This window comes from Eschrichtius robustus, chromosome 2 (genome assembly GCF_028021215.1).
Source record: "Eschrichtius robustus isolate mEscRob2 chromosome 2, mEscRob2.pri, whole genome shotgun sequence".
Classification (NCBI taxonomy): Eukaryota; Metazoa; Chordata; class Mammalia; order Artiodactyla; family Eschrichtiidae; genus Eschrichtius; species Eschrichtius robustus.
The window spans coordinates 49,085,143-49,110,701 of record NC_090825.1 but is presented as its reverse complement, the minus strand read 5'-3'; the positions used below and the strand labels follow the sequence as shown (position 1 = coordinate 49,110,701).

Genomic DNA, 25,559 nt, shown 5'->3' with positions numbered 1-25,559 from the left:
CAACTAAGCCCGTGCGCCACAACTACTGAGCCTGCACTCCAGAGCCCGCGAGCCACAACTGCTGAAGCCCACGTGCCTAGAGCCTGTGCTCTGCAACAAGAGAAGCCACTGCAATGAGAAGCCTGCGCACCACAATGAAGAGTAGCCCCTGCTCACCACAACTAGAGAAAGCCCCCATGCAGCAACGAAGACCCAGTGCAGCCAAAAATAAATAAATAAATAAATAAATGAATGAATGAATGAATGAATGAATTTATTTAAAACAAAGAATCCTTGAATGTGTAGTCAAACAGCAGCATTTGGTTCCCTTAACAATGCTTAAAATCTTTCCATGGCTCCCTGCTGCCCTAGGGAAAAACATGAAATTACAACATCCTTCATCGTCTGATTTCTTTCTCTAGCTGCAAATCTCATAATACCACTCACAACTCCAGTTGGACTGAATTTTAGTTCCTGAAAAGCAGTATTCTATTTCTTCAACCCTCTACCTACTATTCAGCTCTCTTTCGCTGCGCTAATTTCTACTTATCCTTTGCAATCCAGTTTCAATGTCACTTTTCTCATAAAGCTATCTCTCACCTCCACATATGTTACTCAAGATAGTACCTTCAAGTGCAGTATTTATCACACTGTACAATAACCATGTGTGTCCTCCTCTACATTTTCAAGCTCTGCTGAGAATAGGAACCATGTCCATGCTGTTCACAATGATAACCCTAGCACCCAGGCATCAGTATAGTATAAAATTAAAAGCATGGGCTCTGGAATCAGACAGACCTAAAAAGTGTCACAAGCTGTGAGAATTTGGGACAGTTTCTTAAACTCACTCTGCCTAAGTTTCCTTACCTGTAAAATGTAGATAGTACTACCTTATAAGGCTTTTTAAGGATTAAATGTTATATATGAAGTATTTAGCATAGTGCTTGGTACACAGAAACATTAGTTATTATTAATTACTTAATACAGTGCTTATCAAAGAAAATATTTGCTGAATGAATACAGTATTCACAAATTATTAAAAACATATATTTATTAATGCTAAGCTCATATAATTCATTATATATCCAAATAAAGTCTATAATTCTATAAGGATGCTTCAGTTTTATTCATGTCCATGACACTGAGGTTTTCTTATAGTCAATATTCAGTTGAATTATAAAGCAGAATGTTCAAAGAGAATGACCTGTGCCTCACTTTCAGGAACAATTTGTTTATGAAGTCGAATCTGCTCCAAACCAGGGCATTCTAGAGAATCTGGGGAAGTGTTACAGATTGAAGCTGTTACATTATACCTTGCTGACTGATAAAAGCTGTAGTATTCAAGTCTATTTTCCCCTGAGTTTTCTGGTGCCTTTAGTTTTTGTTTAAACTGAACAACTTTGTAGATCAAAAAAACGATTAAAACACAAGCTAAAATAAAAAAAGCTAGCAAAATGTCAAAAGCCTCATTCAACTTTTCAACTTCTTGTGTACAAATTAGAGATGTTTTCCCTGACACCGAAGCAGCATCAATCGGTAGAGCACTGTTTTTTTCCAAGTTCAAGTTAACAGGAGAAGTAAGCTGTATTTGCACAGGTAACACTGCAGTAGTCTCTAATGGATTACCAAAGGTATTCTCTTGAAAAAATCTACTGGCAGGTGAAGTACGAATTCGTTCCCAGAAAGTAACACTCTCAGTGTTTTCCAAATGTTTCCCATTTGTGGTTATTTTATGCCAGGCCATCATTAATGCAGTGGTCTTGTGATGAATATGAAGAGATTTTATAGCCCAAGCTCTGGATACATTTGTTGAAGATGTAACGCAATTTGTAAAGTCAGTCCATTTAATATAATGCAATGCTCTGCCACGCATGGATGGGGGATTCTGACAATAGATGTTTAGAGTAATGGCTGAAGATGCTAACCAGTCGCGAAGACCCAATAGTTTGCAGTTACATTCCCAAGGATTAGAATTTGCCTGAAGATGAGTCAATGAAGATAATGGCTTAAGGACCCTTGGATGTAAGTCTGTAAGATTATTAAATGACAGGTTAAGAATCTTCAAAGATGCTCCCATGTTTTCAAAGGTATCATTATCAATGCTGATTATTCTGTTTCTATCTAACTTAAGGTAAATTAAATTCTTTAACAAGCTAAATGTGTCAGAATTTAAATTTTCTAAATCATTATGACTTAAGATCAAATGTTTAAGATTACTAATTCCACTAAACCCATCCCTAGTAACATTTTTAATTCTTGAATTTTTCAGAAGGAGATACTCCAAGTTGACAAGTCCTTTAAATGCAAAGGGCTGTATTGCTTCAATATGGTTATGAGACAAAGAAAGTCTTTTAAGACTCTTAAGAACTTCAAAAGCATTTGATGGTACTTTTGTTAAATTATTACCTTCTAGATACAAACAATCCAGGTTTCCAAGGTGTTGAAAGCCTGAGTCTGATATCCTCAAAATTTTATTGTTTGATAAATCAAGTATCCGAAGAGCAATCATACCAACAAACGTACCACTCCCAAGGACAGTGAGGCGATTTCTTTGTAGATTTAAGTACTGAACTGAAACTAGATCATGAAATACTCCTCTTGGAACAAAAGATACTTGATTAGACTGTAAATATAAATTACGAAGGTTGGAAAGTCCCTCAAATATTCCAGGATCCAAGCGTTTTATAAAATTATTATTCAGATATAGAAAATATAGCTGCCTCAAATGAACAAAAGCTTTTGGATATACATACACAATGCTAGAATTATCCAAATACAACGCTACAAGAGAATGAAGTCCAGTTAATTCACTTTCATTTATATGAGATATATTATTTCCAGTCAGATATAGAAAAACTGTACTTTCAGGAAAATTCTTAGGAATGCTTGAAAGGCCTAAGTTACGGCAGTTAATTTGTCTCCCAGTGCAGAGCTGGCAAACAGATGAACATCCAAGTATCTCTTTATGGAATAATAACACAAGATAACAGGTAACAAGTAGAAACAGTCGTAGGCAAGGCAGAGAAAAACGTACTCCACACATAGCCCTGTTCTTGGTTTTTCTGTTCATATCAAAATTGGCTATAAAAAGAAAAGGTAAAACTTTAAATCATCAAAAAGTTCTTTAAATAAAAGTTTTATAATACTAGAAATTCTATACTCTATTTTATTTTATTAGGATCAGCCATAATACTAAATATCATAAATCATACTATGGTGATAGCATAAAACAGTAAGGCTGAAATACGTTCTAGAATTATTAGCACCTCCAGGCCATTAACCCACTGTTTGACAAAATGATAATTCAAATTTAATGAACTGCAAAATAAAATGTTTGCTAACTTAAAATATTACAACTGACTATAACTAAAGTGACAAATGATGATGCAGGGATAAAGATCTTTGGATATAATATGCCCCTTTATCAACTTAAAGTCTAATATCAATTAAACAACATTATAATTTAGGAATTATACACATTCAATACAGAACAATTAAGCTCCCTTTAAACTACAGGTTTTTACAAACCAAATTATTTTTTGTTTCAGCTAAAAGTTCATATTTAAATAAATAATCTTACCAAGAACAGGAAATTCATATTATTAACACTCAGCTGATTCAAGTAAAGGTTTTCTTTCTATATCTGAAGAGCGACATTTCTAAACTCCATTTCTTTTGTGGCACTGTTGACCTCCACCCCTCCACCTCTTTTTTTTTTTAAGTCACAATTTGCTCAGGAAACACCACTCTTCACATTGGTTCCTCCACACTCAGTGTGTAAAACAGAGGTTGCCATGGATACAGGAAACTGAGAGACAGGAAATAATGTTATCTGTGTTTCAAAAGTATTGTTAAAAGGAAATCTCAGGAACTTATTTTTTCAGAATGCAGTTAACTTGAGTTTTCCTAACGCACAAACCTAAATATTTCATTTTAAAAGTAAGTATTTTTTAAACATGAAAATTTTAAATATTCAGAACTAACAAACTCCGTATACATCAACAACAAATAGCTATCGAATGGAAAAAGCAAGTTGAAATAAGATGTAAATAGAGTAATGTAACTTTTGTGAATTTTTTAAATGCATAGAATATTTATATTGTTTTGAATATACAGTAGAGACTTCAATTTTGCTTTATTCCTTAAAAATAAACAGGTAGCAAAAACAAGTAATTTAGAACAATGAACTTGACAGATGCTGTTCTTCTGTGCTCTTCTTTTTTAATTAAAAAAAATTGGTGCATATAAAGTATTGAATACGACCAATTAGTACCTTAATATATTAAGGTATATGCCTTGAGTTGTCGAATGATATCAGGTTGCATACCAAGTTACTGACAAAGGTTATCTTTGACAAGAAAAGTTGAGGAGAGTGAAAGAAGCCCTTTAATGACTTTTGACCATATATACATCTGAATTAACCCGAATTTTTTACAATAAAAATGTATCTGTGCATAATATAATATTTTAAAGGATTTAAAGAGTTGACTATAAACTGTATATATTATACATTGTTTAGTCATTAATTTTTCAAAAACCTGACTGCTTAGACTTTCTAATTCTGACATTTATTAATATTACTAATACCCTGACAATGCACTTAAAATATCAGTAATAATATATATAATTGTATACTATAACTCCCTTTTGATATTAAAGCAGCTTTATTTCACATCAAGACAACTACTTCAGATAATAATATAAATTATTTCCATATTAATATTTTGTATAACACCCAGCACTTTCTTTCAATTACAATAAAAAATCAGAGGTGCATACTAGATAACAGATCTTTATCAAAATGACTTACAAATCTCACAGCTATCCTTTGTGGCTGGCTGTTGTAATTGCTATTTTATAAACACAGAAATTAGAAAACAACCAAAAAACCAAATGACAGAGAAATGACATAAATTAGAGGTAAAGATGAAACAAGAGCTAGGTTTTTCAAGTTCATTTTGTTTCATATTTTCAATAACATACAAAGCATAATGAGGTATGTTTCACAGATTTTTTTCAACTGTGTCATACAACTTAAAGAATTATGAGGGGGTTCAGGACACGGTACCCCAAAATATAGCACCTTGGCATACTGAATACTTTAAGCTGAAGGAGTCTGAGCATACAGCATGAGCAGGAATTTCTCTCTCTGACCTCTCCCACCCCCAGCCACACCCCCATACTCCCTGCCCTTGTCCCCTGAAACAAGTCATTAAACCCTCAAGTGAGAAGTGCCCTCCCTATAATGGGAGGAATCCTTATCTCCAAAGACAAGAGGTGTCAGAAGAATCCAAACAAATGGGACTTGTAAAATTTCCCCTGGTTTATTATACTTACCTCACACCCTTTACCATATCATATCTTTCCATGACTTGCCATTCTACATCAAACCCAGTGTAAAAACACACAGGTTTAACAGTTTCTTTGAGTCTTCATTTCCTTATGAAGACTCCCATGACATGTAAAACGTACATTAAATTTGTATGCTTTAATCCTGTTGTCTTGTCTTTCTCAGTTTAATTTTCAGACCCAGTCAGGGACCCTAAGAGAGTCAAGGAAAACTTTTTACTCTCCTACAGTCTAGAAAAAGTCAGAGAAACTGGTCCATCGAAATCAAAATAAAATTTAAAGAGGGTAAACTACAAGGTAACAAGATCAGAACATTCATTAATTAATTTTGTCCTCTGTTCTAGAAATATCCAAAGCAGACAAAAATATTTATTCTTACTAGATCTTGAGGTAAAGATCTGTTCATCTAGGAGTTGTTGCTCTTAGAGACAAGTGATCACTACTAAAGAAGACCGCAGAAATCAAAACCTGAAGAAAGCTGATGCAGGGAAAGAACCAGAGACCTCTTCATCTTTCTTGCTATGAGCACATCACGAATTAGTGGCAAAATTGCCCACTCAAGGTTTAGATAAGAACTCAAGTTTCCCAGCTTCCCACCGCACTTACCGGAGGGTACATTTCCCTGTGCTTTAAATACTTTCATTTCACAGTAATCTGTATTATTTAGGTAATTTTAAATCCTCTCATGAGCTTTAAGTTCTATAACATGTTTAATAAAATCTTCATATACCTCCAATGCACAATATATAATTCTCCCCAATCTGAATTCTGACATTATGAATTTGCTCTGGAATAATACATCCAAATGGTTCCTCATATCCCTTTTCTCATTCCTACTAATATTCATTAGAACTATTTCTGAACACTAAGCCTCCTAAGTAGGCATCCTCCCTTTTCTTTCCAGGAAACTGGCTCACTAAATTATTTCTCTCTCATTCTTATTGCTAAACCTTCTTTTGTACTACCTCTATCTTTAAATAATCTCATGCCTTAAGTTTCAACACATATCTATTTCCTTTCCATTCAGCAATTCCATCACAAGTACAAAAATACAAAGATAAGAGGAAAACTGTTCTATTACCATCTTTTACATATATGCCATCTGCATTATTTAGACATATAGCGTCTATGTATAAACCAATCAAGATGGGTTTACATCTAAAGAATGGTTTACAGTAGCAGTTACTGATCTTACTATGGATCTTAAAAATTACTTATAGATCCTAAAATCAAAAGAATCAAAACTTGAAATGGGGTTTACAATAAAAATTAGTCCAGTAACAATACAAAATATTATCATTTTGCTCAATGTAGGGGAAAATTTTAATGAGGAGCAGTATCTCAATACAGATTGCTTAACACTTGCCAGGAAAAACAAAAAAAAAAGTATCACACAGCAGAGAAATCGGACAACACCTTGACCAGAATTGACATGATTAATGAGAAGCAGGTAGACACCACATACTGCTAGATGTGATATTTCAAGAACACATCGCTTATGTAATATTCCAAACAGGGATGATTAACCTGGATCTAATCATGAGGAAATATCAGACAAACCCCAAAGGAGGAACATTCTGGGAGAGAGTAAGGGAGGAAGAAAGGGAGAGAAGGAGACAGAGTAGAATTGTATTTTTCAAAAATGTTAGTCATAAGTGAGATAGACTCAGGAAACGACATTACAGTGTAAAAGAGACTACAAAGACATGACGACTAAAAGCTTAAGGATTTAGGAGCAAAAGGCAATGACTGATGCAATTCACGCAAATGGTTCAAAAATAAAGCACCATGTATGGTTGGTGTGTGTGTGTTGGTGCATGTGTGTAATGTCTGTATACACACACATAGAGACAGAGAGAATAAGAGACGGGAAGACAGAAAGAGGACACATGCTAACAAGTCCAGGCTGTCATGCTCATGGAATTTACTGAGAAAGTCATTAAAATGTACTAGAAGGACTTCCCTGGTGGTCCAGTGGTTAAGACTCCGCCTTCCAATGCAGGGGGTGCAGGTTCAATTCCTGGTCGGGGAACTAAGATCCTACATGCCCCACAGTGTGGCCCAAAAAAAAAAAAAAAAAAAAAAATGTGCTAGATACCCAAATGTCCTTCAATGGCTGAAGTGGTACATCCATACAATGGAATACTACTCAGCAATAAAATAAGAACATTCTAATAACATACACAATAGCTTGGATGGATTTAAAAGACATTATGTTTCAAAAGGATATATACTGCCTGATTCCATTTATATGACATTCTCAAAAAGACAAAATTATAGTGAAAGAGAACAGATCAGTGGTTGCCAGGAGTTAAGGGTCAAGGGGAGGATGACTTCCCTAAAGCATATAGCAAAAGGGAGTTTCCTCAGGTGATAAAATTATTCCTTGTATTCTAATTGTGGTGATGTTTTCACAAATCTACATGTGTGAAAATTTATAGTAGTGTATACCCCCCCAAAAAAAGTCAAATTTACTCTGTCAATTAAAAAAATAACAGTTTTTAAGTCCTTTTATTTTCAAATACAAATATAAATATTTGTGGGTAAAAAACAAAATACATATAAAAAACTGCTAGACAAACACTTGTTTGATTTACAATCATGACCAGTTTTACAAAGGAAAAACAAAGAGTACTTTGAATGGAGAACAGGGAACCCTCCTACACTGTTGGTGGGAATGTATATTGGTGCAGCCACTGTTGAGAACAGTATGGATGTTCCTTCAAAAACTAAAAATAGAGCTACCATATGATCCAGGAATCCCACTCCTGGGAAAAGATGAAAACTCTAATTTGAAAAGATACATGCACTCCAATGTTCATAACAGCACTATTCACAGTAGCCAAGACATGGAAGCAATCTAAGTGTACATCAACAGATGAATGGATAAAGAAGATGTGGGGTGTGTAGTGTGTGTGTACACACACACCACACACACACACACACACACACACACACACACACACACACACAGAGACACACACACAACGGAATATTACTCAGCCGTAAAAAAGAATGAACTATTACCATTTGCAGCAACATGGATGGACTTAGAGATTATCATACTAAATGAAGTAAGTCAGACAGAGAAAGACAAGTATTATAAAGATATCACTTATATGTGGAATCTAAAAATGATAAAAATGAACTTATTCACAAAACAAACAGTCTCAAAGACACAGAAAACAAACTTATGAATACCAAAGGGGAAAGAGGGGGGCTGAGGGATAAATTAGGAGTATGGGATTAAATAGATACACCACTATATGTAAAATAGATAAACAACAAGGATTTACTGTATAGCACAGGGAACTATATTCAATATCTTGTAATAACCTATAATGGAAAAGAATTTGAAGCTGTACACCTGAAACTAACACAATATTGTAAATTAACTATAGTTCAATAAAAAAAAGAGAGAGTGCTTTGAAGGTACTGAAAAGCATGCCAATTTACAGAATTTGTCAAAATTCTTGTCAAAGAAGCTTAGCATAGTCCAAACACAGAGAGACTAGCCAGCAAGACTGGTGCAGAATGACTGAGTAGGTTGAGATAAGACTCAAGGAGTAAGCCAAAATTTTGGCAGACCCTGTAGGACAAGTTACTCCATGGAAGCCACTGAAGAGTTCTCAAGTAGGAGAGGGAAAAGATCATTTTTCCTTTTAAAAAAATGGTTCTGTCTTCTTCTCTGTGAAATACGACTTGGAGGAGATATGAGATCAGTTTACGAGACTAAAGCAGTAGTCCAGAAAAAGAATAAGATAGCTTATATAAAGATAGTGGAAGTGGAAATGGAGGCTATGGATCTGAGATACATTTATAGGTCTAGTCAACAGCTGTGGTGATGGATTAAACGTGGGAAGTTTCTGACAAGAGTAACTGGGTATTCAGAAGTATCCAAGACCGAGAGGAGCATAGTGCATTGGTTATCTCACCTCCATCAAATATATCCAATTCAATAACATTACTGAGAGTCTACTATGTGTCAGGCATTGTGCTAGACTATAAGGATACTAAAGATAAACAAAATCCTGGTCCCTGATCTCAAGCAGCTCAAGATACCCTGAGAGAGAATAAATGTTCAATTGAGATACTCATTTTAACAATATCCTTCCTGACCATGTAAGGTATTCTGTAAGCAAGTATCCTATGTTTAGTGTTAAACAGAGGGAAAAAAATGTGTACAACATTATCATCATCACAGGCAAAATTTATTTACTGAGCATATACTACTTCCCAGGCATTGCTCTAAGTATTTTAAACATATTAGCTCACTCAACATACAAAATAATCCAACAGTTTAGTTCCATTTTATAGGTAAGGAAAGAGACAGAGACAGGTTAAGTACTTTGCTCAAGGTCACACAGTGAATTTTAAGAGCAAGAATTCACATCTACCCAGTGTGCCTCCAGAGTCTGGACCTTTAAGCCCTTCACTATATCTCAACACATGGGCCTAACTTCTAAAACGCCCAGGAGGTAAAATACAGAAAGTAGAAATAGACAAGTAATCCAAGATAAAAGATGCATGATTCAGTCAAAAAATTTCAAGGAGGCAGAAATCACTTTTAGACATAGAAACTGGAAAGAGTTTTGACAAATGAAAAACTGAGAAATAAAGAAATATCAAAGGATAGCAAATGATATCGTGAGCCAATAAAACTGTACCTTTAACTACCTCAAACTCTACCCTCTACCCTCTTTCTCCAGTTTCCCTTCAACCTACAGACTGAATTCCAAACATTTTTCTCTGGTCTATAATAGATAAGGGGGTTTAAGGGCCATCACTGAGGAATGTTAAGAGTAGCAAATACAAACTGAGGGTCAACTCTATACAATCACTTTGTAAAGAGTAGTCAACAAAAGCTTCTTCCTGGGTTGAAATACCTGCCAATTCCTGAAAAGTGAAATGGAGGCAACAACAATAATGAAAAGAATAATGAGTAAGTGCTCGCATGTGTGCCCAAGGGATGTGCATGAAATAGCTGCAGGGAGATAAGAGTCTTTCCTCAAATGGTGGCATTGGTCACATTTGGACAGACTGAATGGGGGAAGGACTCAGAGTAAATGAGGGAAAGCCTCAGGAAAGCCTAAGATGGTACCCTCACACACTTGGTCAAAATGACGGAGGTAGTAACATTAATAAGTGGTAGCAGCGTTACTTGATAGATAGTGGCAATGATTGATAGAGTAACACTCAATCATTTTGTAAGCAGCTTTTGGCAGGAAAGAGCTCTCTGCAGGAGGCCCCTTTTGTCACTTTAGCAGAGCTATATGGTCACTAACCTTAAACCTGGCACCCCCATGCTTTACTCATCTCCAGCCCTAGCACACCTTTCAAATCTTTTGATCACACAATACCCTGCTTAACCTGTTGGTTCTTTCCATAGATCAAAGAAGTAGAAATGAAAAATAAATAATTAACAGATGACCAGATCTCTTTCCCAGCTTCCCCTTCAGTAATCTTACAAGCAAACTGTGTGAACAAGATAGCATCTAAAGAAAGATCACAAGAAGCCGACAAGCTGGCAAGCAGGGAAAGATGGTGATGACTCTGACCCCGAATCTCAATGATTAACTGAGATTACTTCCCCTTTTTCTCTTTAAAAACTTTCATGGCCAAGCAGGGCTGCCCTGGTGGCGCAGTGGTTGAGAATCTGCCTGCCAATGCAGGGGACACGGGTTCGAGCCCTGGTCTGGGAAGATCCCACATGCCGCGGAGCAGCTGGGCCCGTGAGCCACAACTACTGAGCCTGCGCGTCTGGAGCCTGTGCTCCGCAACAAGAGAGGCCGCGATAGTGAGAGGCCCGCGCACCGCGATGAAGAGTGGCCCCCGCTCGCCGCAACTAGAGAAAGCCCTCGCGCAGAAACGAAGACCCAACACAATCATAAATAAATAAATAAATAAATATTTAAAAAAAAAAAAAAAACTTTCATGGCCAAGCAGAAACTTCAGAGTTGGTTTTGGGACACAAGGCCGCCTTCCCCCCAGATTGCCAGCTTTCTGGTTAAAAGCAATGTTTTCCATTTCTACCAACACTTGCCTCTTGAGTATTGATTTTTGAGTGGTGAGCAGCCAGACCTGTTTGGTAACAATTTATTGAGCAATCATATGCATTACACTTTAATAGGCATTAAATATACATTCTCCAATTTAACCTAATAATGACCCACAGGTACTAGTTTCAAATGCCTCACTGTTGAAAACTGAGGCCCAGAGAGGAAAAAGTGGTCCAATGTCACACAAATAGTAGGTAGAGCATGCATCTCAAGCTAAATTTAGCTTTCCTCTCCATCACACTGTGTCTTTTTCTCTCTGAGACTCTTAGAGTAAAAGCAGAAGCCCAAGGAAAAGAATCCCAAAAAGTAAGATGCTCCTCAAGCTATGAAAGTATTTACCTACACAGGAAAAATCAGAAAGTACACAGGATTCATGATAGAAAAAGTCGAAGGACTTTTTGTATTCCTTAGTTTTTATCCCCTTGTTGAAACTAGCTACTCTGTAAAAATTATGTTTCTATATTGCTTCAGGGCCTAGACCCAATCAATACCTCATTCTCAATCAGAATCTTCTCTTATTCTCATTAAACAGTTTACGGTCCTGAAACTTCAAAGCAATCCTATTCACTCACAGTATTGCTTTCTTGGGTTATCTGTTTAAAAGAAGCTTAATGCCATACAATGGTTGGTGATTAGTTAACATTACCCATGGTCTATAAGATGACTGCCACATTATCAAAAGTTTGTCAGAAGCCCTTATCTAATTTGTAGACACGGCGCTGGTCCTAGATGTGAGGAGAGCATTAAGAGTGTAGTCCCAAAGTCACAAGCATTCAGGAACTCTCCTAAGCAATTAGGACAGGAGACGGAAGACATAAGTTGTTGTTGTTCTAAGAAGCCAGGCTGCACTGAATAATAATGTGTAAACTGAATGCACAGCATGGTGCCCTGGCACATGATAGAAACTTCAAAAACATTGCTGAATGTTTGTTGTATCAGTATCCCAGGCTTGATATTAGAAAGGAAGGTAGGGGCACTTTAGTTCTGCTGTATGTTTCAAGGGTAAAGTGAATTTGTATTGGAAATGAAAACCAAAATGGACTCTTTCCATTCAAATTCTAAGGTGAGAGGATAGAAACACTTCAAAATACTTCCAAAACTACCGAACTTTTGGGTGGGGGGTGACACTGGGTTTTCAAAGGACCTGCTAGAAGAACAAGTTGACGTTCAGCTTTAAAAAGAAAGTCTTATAAATGATTATAACCCTTCAATAAAAAAATCACCAAGCCCAGGAATTAATAATTTACCTCTTTCTTTCACAAAACTACTCAGTGAACATGCAATTATGGCACCAACTGTTCATCTTCCTAAACCATCTTGTCTACACCCTCCAGCTTCTGTTACCAAAACATACATGTGCATAGCCTAATCAAAAAAATAAAAACATTAAAGGCTGCATTATAGAGGGGTTTTTCCCCAGTTAGACTGAAATGATTTGAACCAATAATTACTGCAAATTGCATTAGGTTAGATGCAAAGGAAAACGTTAATAATCCAAAGATTATTCTTTTGGAAATCTAAAAGTATCTATCCCATTAGTAAAACATATATTCAAAAGGAGATGAGGAGCAGAACCTCAACAGCTGAGGTCCTGAATCCTCAAAGTACTCTTTTATGTGTTTCTATTTTCCCTACATAACAATGAGAGAAATAGTCATCATTCAATACACCCAAGGAGGATTATTCATTGTGTGGTCAACTCTGGCAAAATAAATATTCTAAACAACTTCCCCCCTTGACACCTCACTGCCCCTTTCCACAAATCAGTATATAATCAGATAATACTAGGATATATACTAGGTTCTAACTAGGTTAGAAATCAGTTCAAGCTAAATCTTCAGGGGGAAAAAACAACAATAATAGGAGCAAACACCATAAAACAAAAACCCTAGACTATGCAAGGACTATGTCCGTTTTCCCCACAGTAATCTCACTATTTAGCATTCCACAGACATTCAGTAAGTATTTGATGGAAAAGAGGAGGGAGTGATCATTCACCTAAAGGGCAGAATAATCACTAAGGGTGACTTCTGTCACTCTGATTCTGTACCTAGAATACTGTATGGCACACTGAAATAGCTCAGCCAAGGCTTGATCATCTTGCCTATCAAGTACACACAAAAAGTAAAGAATAAAATGCTTTCCATCAGTCCTCTCAGATTGGCTTCTCCTATCTCTTCTCCAGAGGGGACACAAGAGTTTGACACACATACACAGCATAGCTTTTCAGTGGCAACTTGACTTCCAATACCATCTCAACCTACTTACAGAAACCCATTTATAAAATCATACCTATACAATGTATAGGAATCTGTAGTTTGAAATTACCCATTGCTCTAATCTACTTTATTGAAAACAAAAGGTAATTCATAACTAATTCACTTTAGAAATAATGTCTCAAAATCTCTCATCTTTTAAAAAAATTATGGCACATAATATGTGTAAACAAATGTGTTCACTAATGACTCTTCATTCCAAAATTAACCATCATTATCATGGAAACAACAAATGATGCAAAAGGACTGTCAGTATTTACTGAATGTTTATTATTAAATGCCTTGGGAATTTCTTTAACTATACTTTGTATAACCTGTGCATGTATTTTTTTAACTGTAGCATTGTAGAACACTATAAATTGTTTATTATTCATTACAGTAAACTGATATTCCAAGAAACCAAGTGACTTCCCAAGTGTATGAACAAAAATTCAATTCCAAATCCCACAATCTCACACTCTCTCCTCTCTAAATTTATGAAACTATATTTAATGCTCAAATGACCAATTTAAATTTAAATGACACATACTTTTCAAACTAATACATCTAAATTCATTCCACACCTTTTTTTTTTTGCAAAGGGTATTGAACAGTCAGGTATAAAATAAATAAATAAATAAATATATATATGTATAAATATACGTGTGTGTGTGTGTGTGTGTGCGCGTGTGTCGGGTTGGCCAAAAACTTCGGGTTTTCCGTAGATCTTACAGAAAACCCAAATGAACTTTTTGGCCAACCTGATATATATATATATATTTATATGTTGACTTTAATAAACAGATTAAAAGTATGCCTAAAGTAGCCCCATTCGAAGAACTCCTAATTTGCAACAATACTACAAATCAGAGTATACATAAAAACACCCACCCCTCTTAAAGGGCTGCTAAATGTGAACACCTTTTTATGGTGTGTTAATATGACAAAATTAAACAATGATCTATTTACCTCAAAAAGTGCACTTTTTAATAGACTGACCAAAAAGTATGCTTTACTTCCAACTAGGACTGACAAATTGAGAGATCAAATTAGCTTAATTTTTCAGGCATAAACATTTCTGAACATTTAGATGTTCAGAAAAAAATGTTATTTAAGTGGGAGAAAAAATAACACACGATTACAGTGTAAATATTTATTAAATTCATTCAATTAACTTACTGTGCACCTACTATGTGTTAGTCATGGTGCTAAGAACAAGAGACAATTAATACTCAGTGTATTGATTATGCCTTTCTATTTTCTGTATGCTGATGCTTTGACAGATGGGACCTTGCTTAACCTGGAAAGACTGGCCCTCTTAGGGTTAGCCAATTCCGAGAGATAGAAAATGGCTGCATTTGAGCACATATTTCATACACAAACTAACTGATCCAGAGCCCTTACTCCAACTATCAAGCTCTTACACTCCATGCCACTATCTCCCTTCTCCTAACTAACCTAGGGCCAGGTACCAGACAACTCATGACAGTCCCTACACCCTGTAGCCTCCTAAAATTACTCGAACTTGCCAATCCTAAACCGGCTTACCCTTGCTTTCCCATCCCTTCCCACAGAAAGCGCAATAAAGGCTCTTGCCCACATTTCCCCCTCTCTCCCTCTGTCTCTTGACCAACCCTGGTGTTACCCCATGTGGTTCTGTGTGGTGTGGTATGCTCCTTCCTCTTGGGAACTGTGAGTAACAAACAGCTTCAATGGCAATTGTCCCTGATCTGTTGGCCTTGCCGTATCTGAAAAATATTAAAACCTACATTTTAAAGCACCCAGGGTCTACTATGGAGGCATTTGTATTTCGTAATGTTTATTGAACAAATAAATGAATGAATAAGCCAAGAATGAATGCTGGCAGCAAACATGCAAGCAAACACTAGATCAAAAATTAAAGACCTGAATTCTAACATTTTCAGTATGTGATAAGTTGGGCAGCAGCAAATTTACAATGAGTAAATTATCCGTAACCGTATTGCTAGGTGAAAACTAGTAACTGCCTGATTCATCTCAGAGAATAAAACTGACTCTCCCTTGAAGGCCTTACTTTCCTAGGATTTATGCTCTATTCTCAGCCTAGCTCTCCAGCTTTATTGCTCTTACTCCGTTCGCACTAATGGCTGCCACACTGGCCTTCTTTCAGTTTCCTGAATGCGCCCTCACCCCTCCAGCTACAGAGCCTTTGACCAGGTTGTTCTGCCTGTTTGGAATACTCATTCTCTCTCAACTCAATTAACTGGAGTTAATTTCTCTCAACGAACTAGAGTTAATTTCTCCTCTTCATATCTCAGCAAACATTTCTTCAGGAAAGTCCTTCTGTACTGCATTAATGCCCTAATCTGGCAGCTGCACAGTATCCGTGTCAACTGTTATCATTTTTATTCTGTAGTTCTGTAATTCTTTAACTCTGTCCTCTTCACTTGACTGTTACCCCGCAAATACAAAAACCACATTTATCCTCATACTGTTCCACTACTCATTAACATTAGGATATTAGAAAGCAAACAGGTAGCTGGAATGTAATTAAAATAAAGTAGTTTTATGCCTCATTGGTCAAAGTATTTAGAGAACATTCCTGGTAATGAAATAATCTCTCCGACGCTCCACCCCATGCTCTGAGGTCGATTAAGGTCTGCGCCTGCGCCAGTGCTGGCTAGCAGGCTCACCAACCTGCAGGCGGGGGCTACCAGGCGTGGAGCCGGGCGCCAGTGGCAACGGGAAACCCAGTTACCAAAACTGACTCTAGATGAGAGAACCTAACAGACCAGTAACAATGGAAGAAATTGAGAAAGTTATCAAAAAGCTACCATCCCCCAAAATACCAGGCCCAGATGGTGTTACAGGTTAAAAAAACAAATCCTTCATGAAGAAAGATCTTAAGCAACATGATGAACTCAGCAGCTCATGAAAAGAGGCCACCAATCCTAATGTTTTAAAAACAAGATATATCACCTCATATTGCGAATGTTAGTGAAATGAAGCATTACTTGTGTGGATTCTGTGCAGCTTTCAACAATGCAGCAATCATTGGGCTTCCCTGGTGGTGCAGTGGTTAAGAATCCACCTGCCAATGCAGGGGACACGGGTTTGAGCCCTGGTCCGGGAGGATCCCACATGCCGCAGAGCAACTAAGCCCCTGCACCACAGCTGCTGAGCCTGTGCTCTAGAGCCCGCGTGCCACAACTACTGAGCCTGCGTGCTACAACTGCTGAAGCCCGCACGCCTAGAGCCTGTGCTCTGCAACAAGGGAGGCCACCGCAATGAGAAGCCCGCGCACCACAACGAAGAGTGGCCCCCACTAGCCGCAACTAGAGAGGACCTGCGCACAGCAATGAAGACCCAATGCAGCCAAAAATAAATAAATAAATTAAAAAAAAAACAATGTAGCAATTGCATTTCCCATTGGAAGGTCCTCTTTTGGCAAGAGCTGTATGAAATCAAAACCCAGGATGCAGTACTTCAGTTGAGAAGGGATGGATTTCGAAACTTGCACCATGGAATCCTTCCCCCATTAATGGAGAAGACAACAACACTAGCACTTATGTTTGGTCTGTATGAGGATTTATCTTGCCTTCTCCTTAAGCATAGCAATACTCCAGAGTTTGCAACCGGTAGGTAGCATGGCAGCAGTACTTGCAGGGATAACAGAACGCAATTTTCATGCCACTGGAACGAGTTCAAACATTGCTTCAAGACCACAAGTATCATGACAAATTTACACTTGTCAGGCTTTCAAGGCACCAAAATGCCATGGAATTATAGAGTGTTATCAAGGCCTGGTGCCTGTTCTTTTCAGTAACAGATTCAGCAACGTCCTTTTTTTGGCCTTCGAGGTCCCATCAAGGAACATCTGCCTATGGCAATGACTCACAATGCTCATCTGGTCAATGATATTATCTGTGGAGGTCTATAGGGTGCCATGTTGGAATCTTGTTTTTTTCCAGTTAATATTGTAAAAACTTAAATGCAGTCTCAGATTGATGGTGATTTTCCATCTTTCCCCAGGGTTTTCCAAAAACTCTGGTTAAAACAGGACAGGAATCTGACAAATCTTTTCAGAGGTGCCCATCTCTTGCGGCATAACTGATGCAACTTATGAATTCCTGTTAAAGATTCTATGAAAGAAATCAGTTAAGTGCCACTTATCAACTGAAGAGACCCAAGAAAAATGCAGTTTGGCCTCGTTCCTAATCGGCCAAATACAAGTTGGTGTCATAAATCCAGGGCACAATGAATTATGGGCAAAGCTGCTTTCCTTAAGCACCAACATATTCAGAATAGACACTTTCAGTAGGAAAAAAGAATGTGGGGGGGGAAAGCAAGAGAGAGGCTGGGGACGGGGATGAGTGAATAAGGACTGCTGAAGAGTACATGGTTCCTTCTGGAGGTGACGAAATGTTCTAAAACCGATTGTGATGATGGATGCACAACGCTATGGATATGCTAAAGAGTACTGAATTGTACACTTTAAATGGGTGAATTGTACGGTCTATGAATTATATCCTTATCAAGCTGTTACCACACACATACACACAAAAGATGTTTCTAAGACATTTTTCTTGTGAAAGACGTAAAAAATTAAGAACTAATTTTTACTGTAGTAAAGCTACTAAAATATTAGGTTAAGAATTTACAGATAAAAGAAAATAACGTAAAATGCTAAATAAGAATACATGACCTAGGAGTAAAAGATGCATCCTAATTTTAAAGGATGAAAATAAAATTCTGTCACATTAAATACTCACTTAGGAATGGTCAGTTTAAACCAAACATAATTCTGGTAAAACAACACATCCACAATTTAAAAATTTTAAACTGCCTTTTATTTAACTATATTTAAACTATAACAAAATACTACTCTTTGGAACCTGTTACCTTGATTCTACTAGCCTGTTTTAAAAGCTGTAAAATGACTTAGAAAATTATCTTAGAAAATTTATACAGAATAATAAATTTCCAAATGCTGATCATAATATATACTATTTTTGAGATAGAAGAGAACTATGGAGAGGTACTAAGTGTCCAACCCAAACCTGTGTAGTATATCTGATACCAAGAGGACTTTATTATAAGGTAATTTCACCTGGAAAGCAAGCCATCATACCTAAAAACCCTGCTGCTTTGTCAACCTCTTTTGAATTATTCAACTAGCTTAAGTAAAATATTCCCCATTAGTGACTTCCTTACATCTAAAAAAAAAAAAAATCAAAAAATTCAAAATTCTTAAAATGCTTAATCTCAGAGAACACTTACTCACATCTGAAATTCTTAGAACTGCATTATAAAAATGTCTTTTAAGTTAGATGATGAATTGGTATTTCAGAAAACAGAGTCAAAGGAAAGTTTGATTATTCTCATTCTCATCTATGAAAGTTTTTGTTTAATCTATGCCTTTGGAGGAAAACAAAAGAGTTATATGTAAATAATGTTATTGTCACATAAAAATTAGCAGAAGAAAATATTACTCCCTTTATGTATAAATAATATGGACCCTAAGAAAGGGAAAAAATTCAAACTTGAAATTATTCCAGCTACAAAACAAAAAGGACACAAGACAGTTGTACTGCACAACTACAAAAAAAAAAAAAAAAAGGACTGCACTGTGTTCAGAAGGTGACCAAGAAGATATACTAAGAACATCTGGAGAAGACATGGACAAAATCACGTATCCTTAAGTTTAAGTGACAATGCAGAATACTACAAAAGATCATCAAGCTGAAGGTGACATGCCTTTGACATATGTGGTTAACATATTTTTAATGAATTAATGAACAGATAAACAAATACTCAATATACTAAAAATGTCCTGAATTTAAATTAATGCATGTACACGAGACTTAAGCTTTTAGAACTTTACAGTGCAGTAAAAGGACGGATGGATGAGAGAGAGAGGAAGAAAGGGATAAAATAAAAACAGCTAACCTCATCTATCCAGACAGTTTGACCTCAATATGTAAACTCATTTAATCTTTATAATACTCTCACTAGGAAGATACTATTAGTATCCTCATTTCAAAAACAAGGAAACTTAGGCACAGGGAAGTTATTTGGCCATGGTCATTAGTGACTAGTGGCACTGGAATTTGAGTGTGGTCCTAAAGCCTACAGTCTTTAACAGATTTCTGAATCAGAAATAGTGGATCATGGTAAAAGATAGCTTAATACAGTAGTTTCCCAAATGGTCATTCTTTAGATCAGTGATTCTAAACTGGAGGTGGGAGGTTCTACTGGCATCTAGTGGGTAGAGGCCACAGATGCTGCTAAATATGCTGCTATGACCAGCAGCCCCAATATGAAAAAATCATCTGGCCCCAAACTGTCGATAGTACTGTGGTTGAGAAACTGTTTTAGAAAAGCGTTATTTCTGCATGTGAAAATCCATTATAATAAAGAAGAAGAAAATAACATTTCCCAAGGTAGCCTGATTCAAGATATCATTATCAACACATTATTCTCTAGACCTGCTTATTTCAGGCAAAGGAAATGTTACACTGCAAAGTCTAAAAGAAACACAGGAAGAGGAAATTACTATTATGTAGGAGGTTAACCAGGAAATATCACTGGGGATGTGGATGGGGGAAAAAATTTCCCCAAACTCCATCAACTATGTACCTATAAGTAGAAAAAGGTTATAATGGGAAATGATAAAACTGCTGACCTAAACGTCAACGTTACCTTCCACTAGAGCATGTGACTATAAATTTTCCTAAGTTATGTCATGGGTCACTGATAATGTGGCAAACTTTTAAGTTTTTTTGGTTGTTTTTCAGATGGTCACATTTTCTGTATCTATCAATGCTTCTTTAGTCATTAATCCATTAAGGACTATAAAGTTAAATCATTATTCTTTAAAATTCTATTACATTATTCAAGACTTTCTTGGTATTTAAAATGACATGAATTCACTACCGCCCAATAGATTTTTCAATACTTCATTTTAAAAACATAAATAAGATCTGATTTTCCCTTCACAATTTTTACTTTCTTTTTTAAAATCTTTTAATTTATTTTTCTATTTAAGTATAATTTATAATGTTGTGTTAGTTTTTAGTGTATAGCAAAGTGATTATATACATATTTTTTCAGATTCTTTTCCATTATAGATTATTACATGATATTGAATATAATTCCCTGTGCCATACTGTAAATCCCTGTTGCTTATTTTATATACAGTAGTGTGTATGTTAATCCCCAACTCCTAATTTACCCCCACCATAAGTTTGCTTTCTGTGTCTGTGAGTCTATTTCTGTTTTGTAAATAAGTTCATTTGTATTATCTTTTTAGATTCCACATATAAGTGATATCATGATATTTTTAAATTTGAAAATTTAATGCTTAAGAAAATTTCAAGCCTTAATAAAATTCTGTCCCTCAATTTATGCAGACTGACATGAGCCCCAGTCTAAGTATTCTTTTAGACTTATAGAAGCCTTTTTTATTTTCTTTACAGAACCCAACTATTTCCACAACTTAAGTATCAAAAATGTTTTTGAATCACACACATAAAATTAAATATTGAAGGCAACAGTATTATCATAAAAAGTGTAAAACAAATATGCTTTAGATACAATTAGGTATCTTTCTCACTTTTTAACCTGTGTCATTTCAAGTTTTCCCTCAATAATCTCAGTACTTTATGTTACAGAAAACTCTAACATGCTCTATTAACCTTAATACTTTTTTTCCATCCATTAATTTACTGAGAAAATGTTTACAGTGTTGACTACTGCCAAAGAACAGGTTCTTTAACATTTCCATTTTAAAGGCCTGAATAAATCTCTAGTCAGTGTATTTCCACTAAGAGAAAGGGAAAGAGCAGTAAGTTAAAATGTTGGTAACTTCAATTTGGTTTCAAAAAATAAATAAGACGCCACTCAGCTTCACAGTGAGGAAATAATGTTGGTCTTCTGTACATCCACCTGGGAAGCAGCACACCTGGTAGTTCAAAGAGCAAGCTCTGGCATCAAGCTGCCCAAGGTCAAACTCTGCCCTGTGACATGCCACTTGCCAGATCCTAGGCAAGTCATTTAACATTATTTCTTTGCTCTATAAAAAGAAGACAACCATGCCTCTAACTGCGGACCGTTTAAAAATTAAATAAGATATAAATGTAAAGTACTTAGCAAAATATAATGCATATGGTAATGTAAGCATATAAGGTAGGGGGTCCCCAGAGAAAGAGAATCAGGTAAGAGAAGCCATTTTTGGCCTAAGTCATTCTGTGATCTAAGCCTGGCCACAATGCTTAACCTTGAGCAGGACTTGGTAATAATGATCTTAAGGGAACAAAAGAACAAACTGTTATCAAGCAAGAGAAGTAGCAAGAGCAAAGATAACAAATTAGTTGTAAAAACACACAGTTCTGTTTCAATAGTAAAGACTAGCATGAAGCACTTTCTTGAGCAGTTCTGCAGAATTTAAACCTCCTAGGCACTCAACCTCCAGATCAACTGGAACGTAAGGGATGATGATGCTGACCTTCACTGACCCCCATGACTTCAATCAACCAAAGCTTGGACTCTGTCAAACACCCAAGCACCTTCACGAATATGCATGTACCCTTAGCTTAAAACTTCCCAAATTTTGCTGTTCATGGAAACACTCCATTGGGAAAGATCCCCAGTGCTCTTCCTACTTGTTGCAAGTAATAAATCCTTCCTTCTCCCAGTCTTTGACTTGGTTCTACCTTTTGGCTCGACACCCACCAAGAGGCAAATCCGGTTTTTGGGTAACAGTAAGTGCTCAAAAATTATTATCTATTGTTATGGTGTTAGGACTAAACCATTACCTGTGTTCTTAATCCAAATTACCATACCAGAAATAAATAATAAATTTTTTAGAAGAATTTCTAAAGCTAACTGCACTTATTTCACTAATTTATCACTAGGATAAATGTGCTCTAAAAATTCCCTAAGACAAAAAGATCTAATATATCATTCTTCTCACACAGTATCAAGTCTTAAAAGGCCTGCTTTTATTGCCTTTAAAATTAAAAGTAGCCCAAAAAAAGCATATAATGCCAAACAAAGACAGGGATAAAGGCAAAAAAAAAAAAACAAAAACCAAGATACTCTTTGAAAAATGTCCAAAATCAAAGCATTTTGTATTTGCTTCTGGAAATGAGAATTTTAACAAAGTTTTACTGTAAAGTATATTATAATGACTTCATCTAAGTAAGGAGAAAACAATAACTTGTAAGCTTCTTTAGAGATAATCCAAAATAAATAACAACAAAATTATGTAACAAACTTTTGAATTACCAGGAGGATAATATATTTTATGAAGTGCTACTGACATTGAAATATTATATATTTAATATATTCATATAAAAAGAGGACCTAAAATAAGTCTAACAAAATCTGGTTATTTTAAAAAATGGGAATTCAGACAAAAATGAAATTGGTAAAATGAACATAACCAAGTTAAACGGCAGTGCCCACCACTCCACTCAACACCTTTTTAGATCTAGACCAACACTTGCCACATCATTACCTACTAACAAAATTAGCATACATATGCATAAAACAGCACTGCCCAGCAACACACAGCAATACCAATGGCCAAAACAGTGCTAACATTTTGATGCTTTAACAAAACAAATTTTAAGAAAACATTTCCTCACCTATTATCAGATGGCAGAAGAGAAAGCAAAGCCAAAGCTGAAAGTTTTCTTCTTTCAGGCTGGGTAATATTGTCCATGCGATCAACCCACATTTCAATCATATTTCCCAAAAGCTGGTCCATCTGAAAAAAGACCAGGAGGCATCTCAAATATGTGAAATGCTATTTACTTGTGGATAAGTACTGTTAAAGGCTAAAACCTCATAAGGAATGGCTAAAGTTCAATTCCAGCAAACCAGAGAATTGGAATATAAGATTTTGGGGCAAGCCTTGAGCTGGAAAAAAATAATTTGAGCAAAACCAGAAAACGACTCTAATTAATCTTGAGAGCCAATTAACTCTGAGAGCCAAATAGACTTGTTCAACTCATCTAGGCTAAGGGTCCAGTTGTTTGGTCAAATACTAGTCTAGATGTTGCCATGAAAGTATTTTGCAGATAAGATTACAATGAGTTGACTTTAAGTAAAGGAGATTACCCTAGATAATGTGGGTTAGGCTTCATTCAATCAGTTGAAAGCCTTAAGAGCAAAAACTAAGGTTTCCTAGAAAGAAGAAACCCTGCCTCAAGACTGTAACATAGAAATCCTGCCTGAGTTTTCATTTGCAGCCTGCCCTACAAAATTAGAAATTGCTAGCCCCTGCAATCATATGAGCCAATTCCTTAAAATCCACCCCCCTTCTCGCGTATGTGCGCCTCTACATGTGTATATTCTCTCAATCTCTCTCTCTCTCTCCATATACACAGAACTGGTTCTATTTTTCTGAAAAACCCTACCTGATACAGTTAGAATCTATAAAGTAAAACAGGGCCAAGTGTACTCATCCTGTAGACTGAAAGTGGGTCCCAGGGTTTGCTTACAAACACCTGTACACTCCTCGCACCTTTTAAAGAATGCATTTAATATCAGAATCTGTACTTCATGGATTTTAGTAATGTAAGATCAACCTTGAATTCCCATACTTTCTTACTTTTGTGCTTCTACATTTTTTCCAAAAAATGCTTCAACACATTTTTTTTTCCAACACATTTTGAAAAATAATAAACAGTCAAGGAAACACTTATTAGTATAAGACAATTATTTATACCTGAGTTCCCCAAACTGTGTGCTGTGTCCCAAGATGCCACAGTAAACTCACAAAATATTTAAAATTATTCAGAGAAACCTAATGACATCCGTCAGATACTGCAAAAACTACTAGTTCAAGATAGTTCCCAGTTTTAACATTACACTCCTTTTGATGACTTCGTATCTTTCCAAAGTACTACCAAAAAATCAAGGTAGAACAGAAGATGAAAGTGGAGGTATCCAATATGATTCTAAGGTTTAAGAACTTGGGTGTTGCCCAATAGGCATACACATTCCATTAATCAGTAATTGTGGTTATTTAAGAATGAAATAAAGATATTATTCTTTAGATTTTTGTGTATAATTTTCAATAGATACTAAGTTATTAGGACGTGAATACAAATTAATTTGTTTGGATCGAACTACTTAATAAAAGGAACAATTAGCTATTTATATTTCTTTTAGCCTAGAGGCATTGTGAAAATATTACTAACATATTAAGGGCACAATGAAGCAATACAGTCCAGTAACTGCTGATTTATACCATGTGTCTTCAATTTGTACTTAATTTGGAAACAAATGGCTCAGATACTTTACAGATTTACTGCAATTAATATCTAGTAAGCAAGATTTAAAAAACAAAGCATAACCATACAAAAGAAAATATCCAGTTATTAAAATTTAATATATACAACTAAAGCTATAGTAATATATGTGGTTGAAATGAAGATGCAATCAGCAAAGACAGGTATCTCTATGGTCTAATTTTATTTACTTATAACTTACATTTATTTCCTCTATTATAAAAATATTTAACAACAGCAAATAACAAAAAATAGAAACAACTGTAACACATGTTGATGACCATTTATAGCGAATCATAAAGCAAAAAAAGAATTCTGTAGTATTTCAGAGAACTAATTTCTAAAATCAAGGTATTTCTTAAGCAGCATGATAAAAAGATGATGAGATTTCTCTACCTTGATAATGTATGCCAAAATCTACCCTGGCGGATCATGCTGAAGATACCACGATTAAATAAATAGCTACTATAGAAAGACAGAATTTTATTTCTGACTGGTTCCATCATTTTTACAACTTCAAAGAATATGAGTTATAAATGTTGTCTATAAGAATTAAGTAATTTTATATAAGTATATTCCCTGTAGGAACAGAATATGTTTATGCAAATGGCGATCTTTTTTAATTTCTCTCTCCAAAT

General features: G+C 35.8%; 2 protein-coding genes and 1 pseudogene across 7 annotated transcripts in view; 1 reads left to right on the top strand and 2 right to left on the bottom strand.

Annotated features, from left to right (window-relative positions):
• Nucleotides 1–25,559, bottom strand: part of IPO11 (importin 11) — a 199,144-nt gene that overhangs the window by 49,312 nt on the left and 124,273 nt on the right. For all 5 annotated transcript variants that reach the window (XM_068535393.1, XM_068535392.1, XM_068535396.1 and 2 more), the window contains one exon: nt 23,272–23,393. In XM_068535393.1, coding sequence (XP_068391494.1) covers nt 23,272–23,393 — 122 coding nt within the window. The remainder of the gene's footprint in view (nt 1–23,271; nt 23,394–25,559) is intronic.
• LRRC70 (leucine rich repeat containing 70) lies at nt 1,099–3,654 on the bottom strand. Of its 2 annotated transcripts, none has more exons than XM_068533048.1 (2): nt 3,560–3,654; nt 1,099–3,060 (listed from the first exon to the last, which is right to left on the bottom strand). In XM_068533048.1, the coding sequence occupies exon 2, from the start codon at nt 3,047–3,049 to the stop codon at nt 1,154–1,156; it is 1,896 nt and encodes a 631-aa protein (XP_068389149.1). In that variant the 5' UTR covers nt 3,050–3,060; nt 3,560–3,654; the 3' UTR covers nt 1,099–1,153. The 2 variants fall into 2 exon arrangements, with proteins under 2 accessions (XP_068389149.1, XP_068389154.1); XM_068533053.1 differs by lacking the exon at nt 3,560–3,654 and having other exon boundaries at nt 1,099–2,007; nt 2,386–2,569.
• LOC137756625 (mitochondrial nicotinamide adenine dinucleotide transporter SLC25A51-like) lies at nt 16,372–17,769 on the top strand (annotated as a pseudogene).

Coding starts and splice junctions, on each gene's coding strand:
- LRRC70 (XM_068533048.1), bottom strand. CDS start 3,049: ATGAACAGAAAAACCAAGAACAGGGCTATGTGTGGAGTACGTTTTTCT.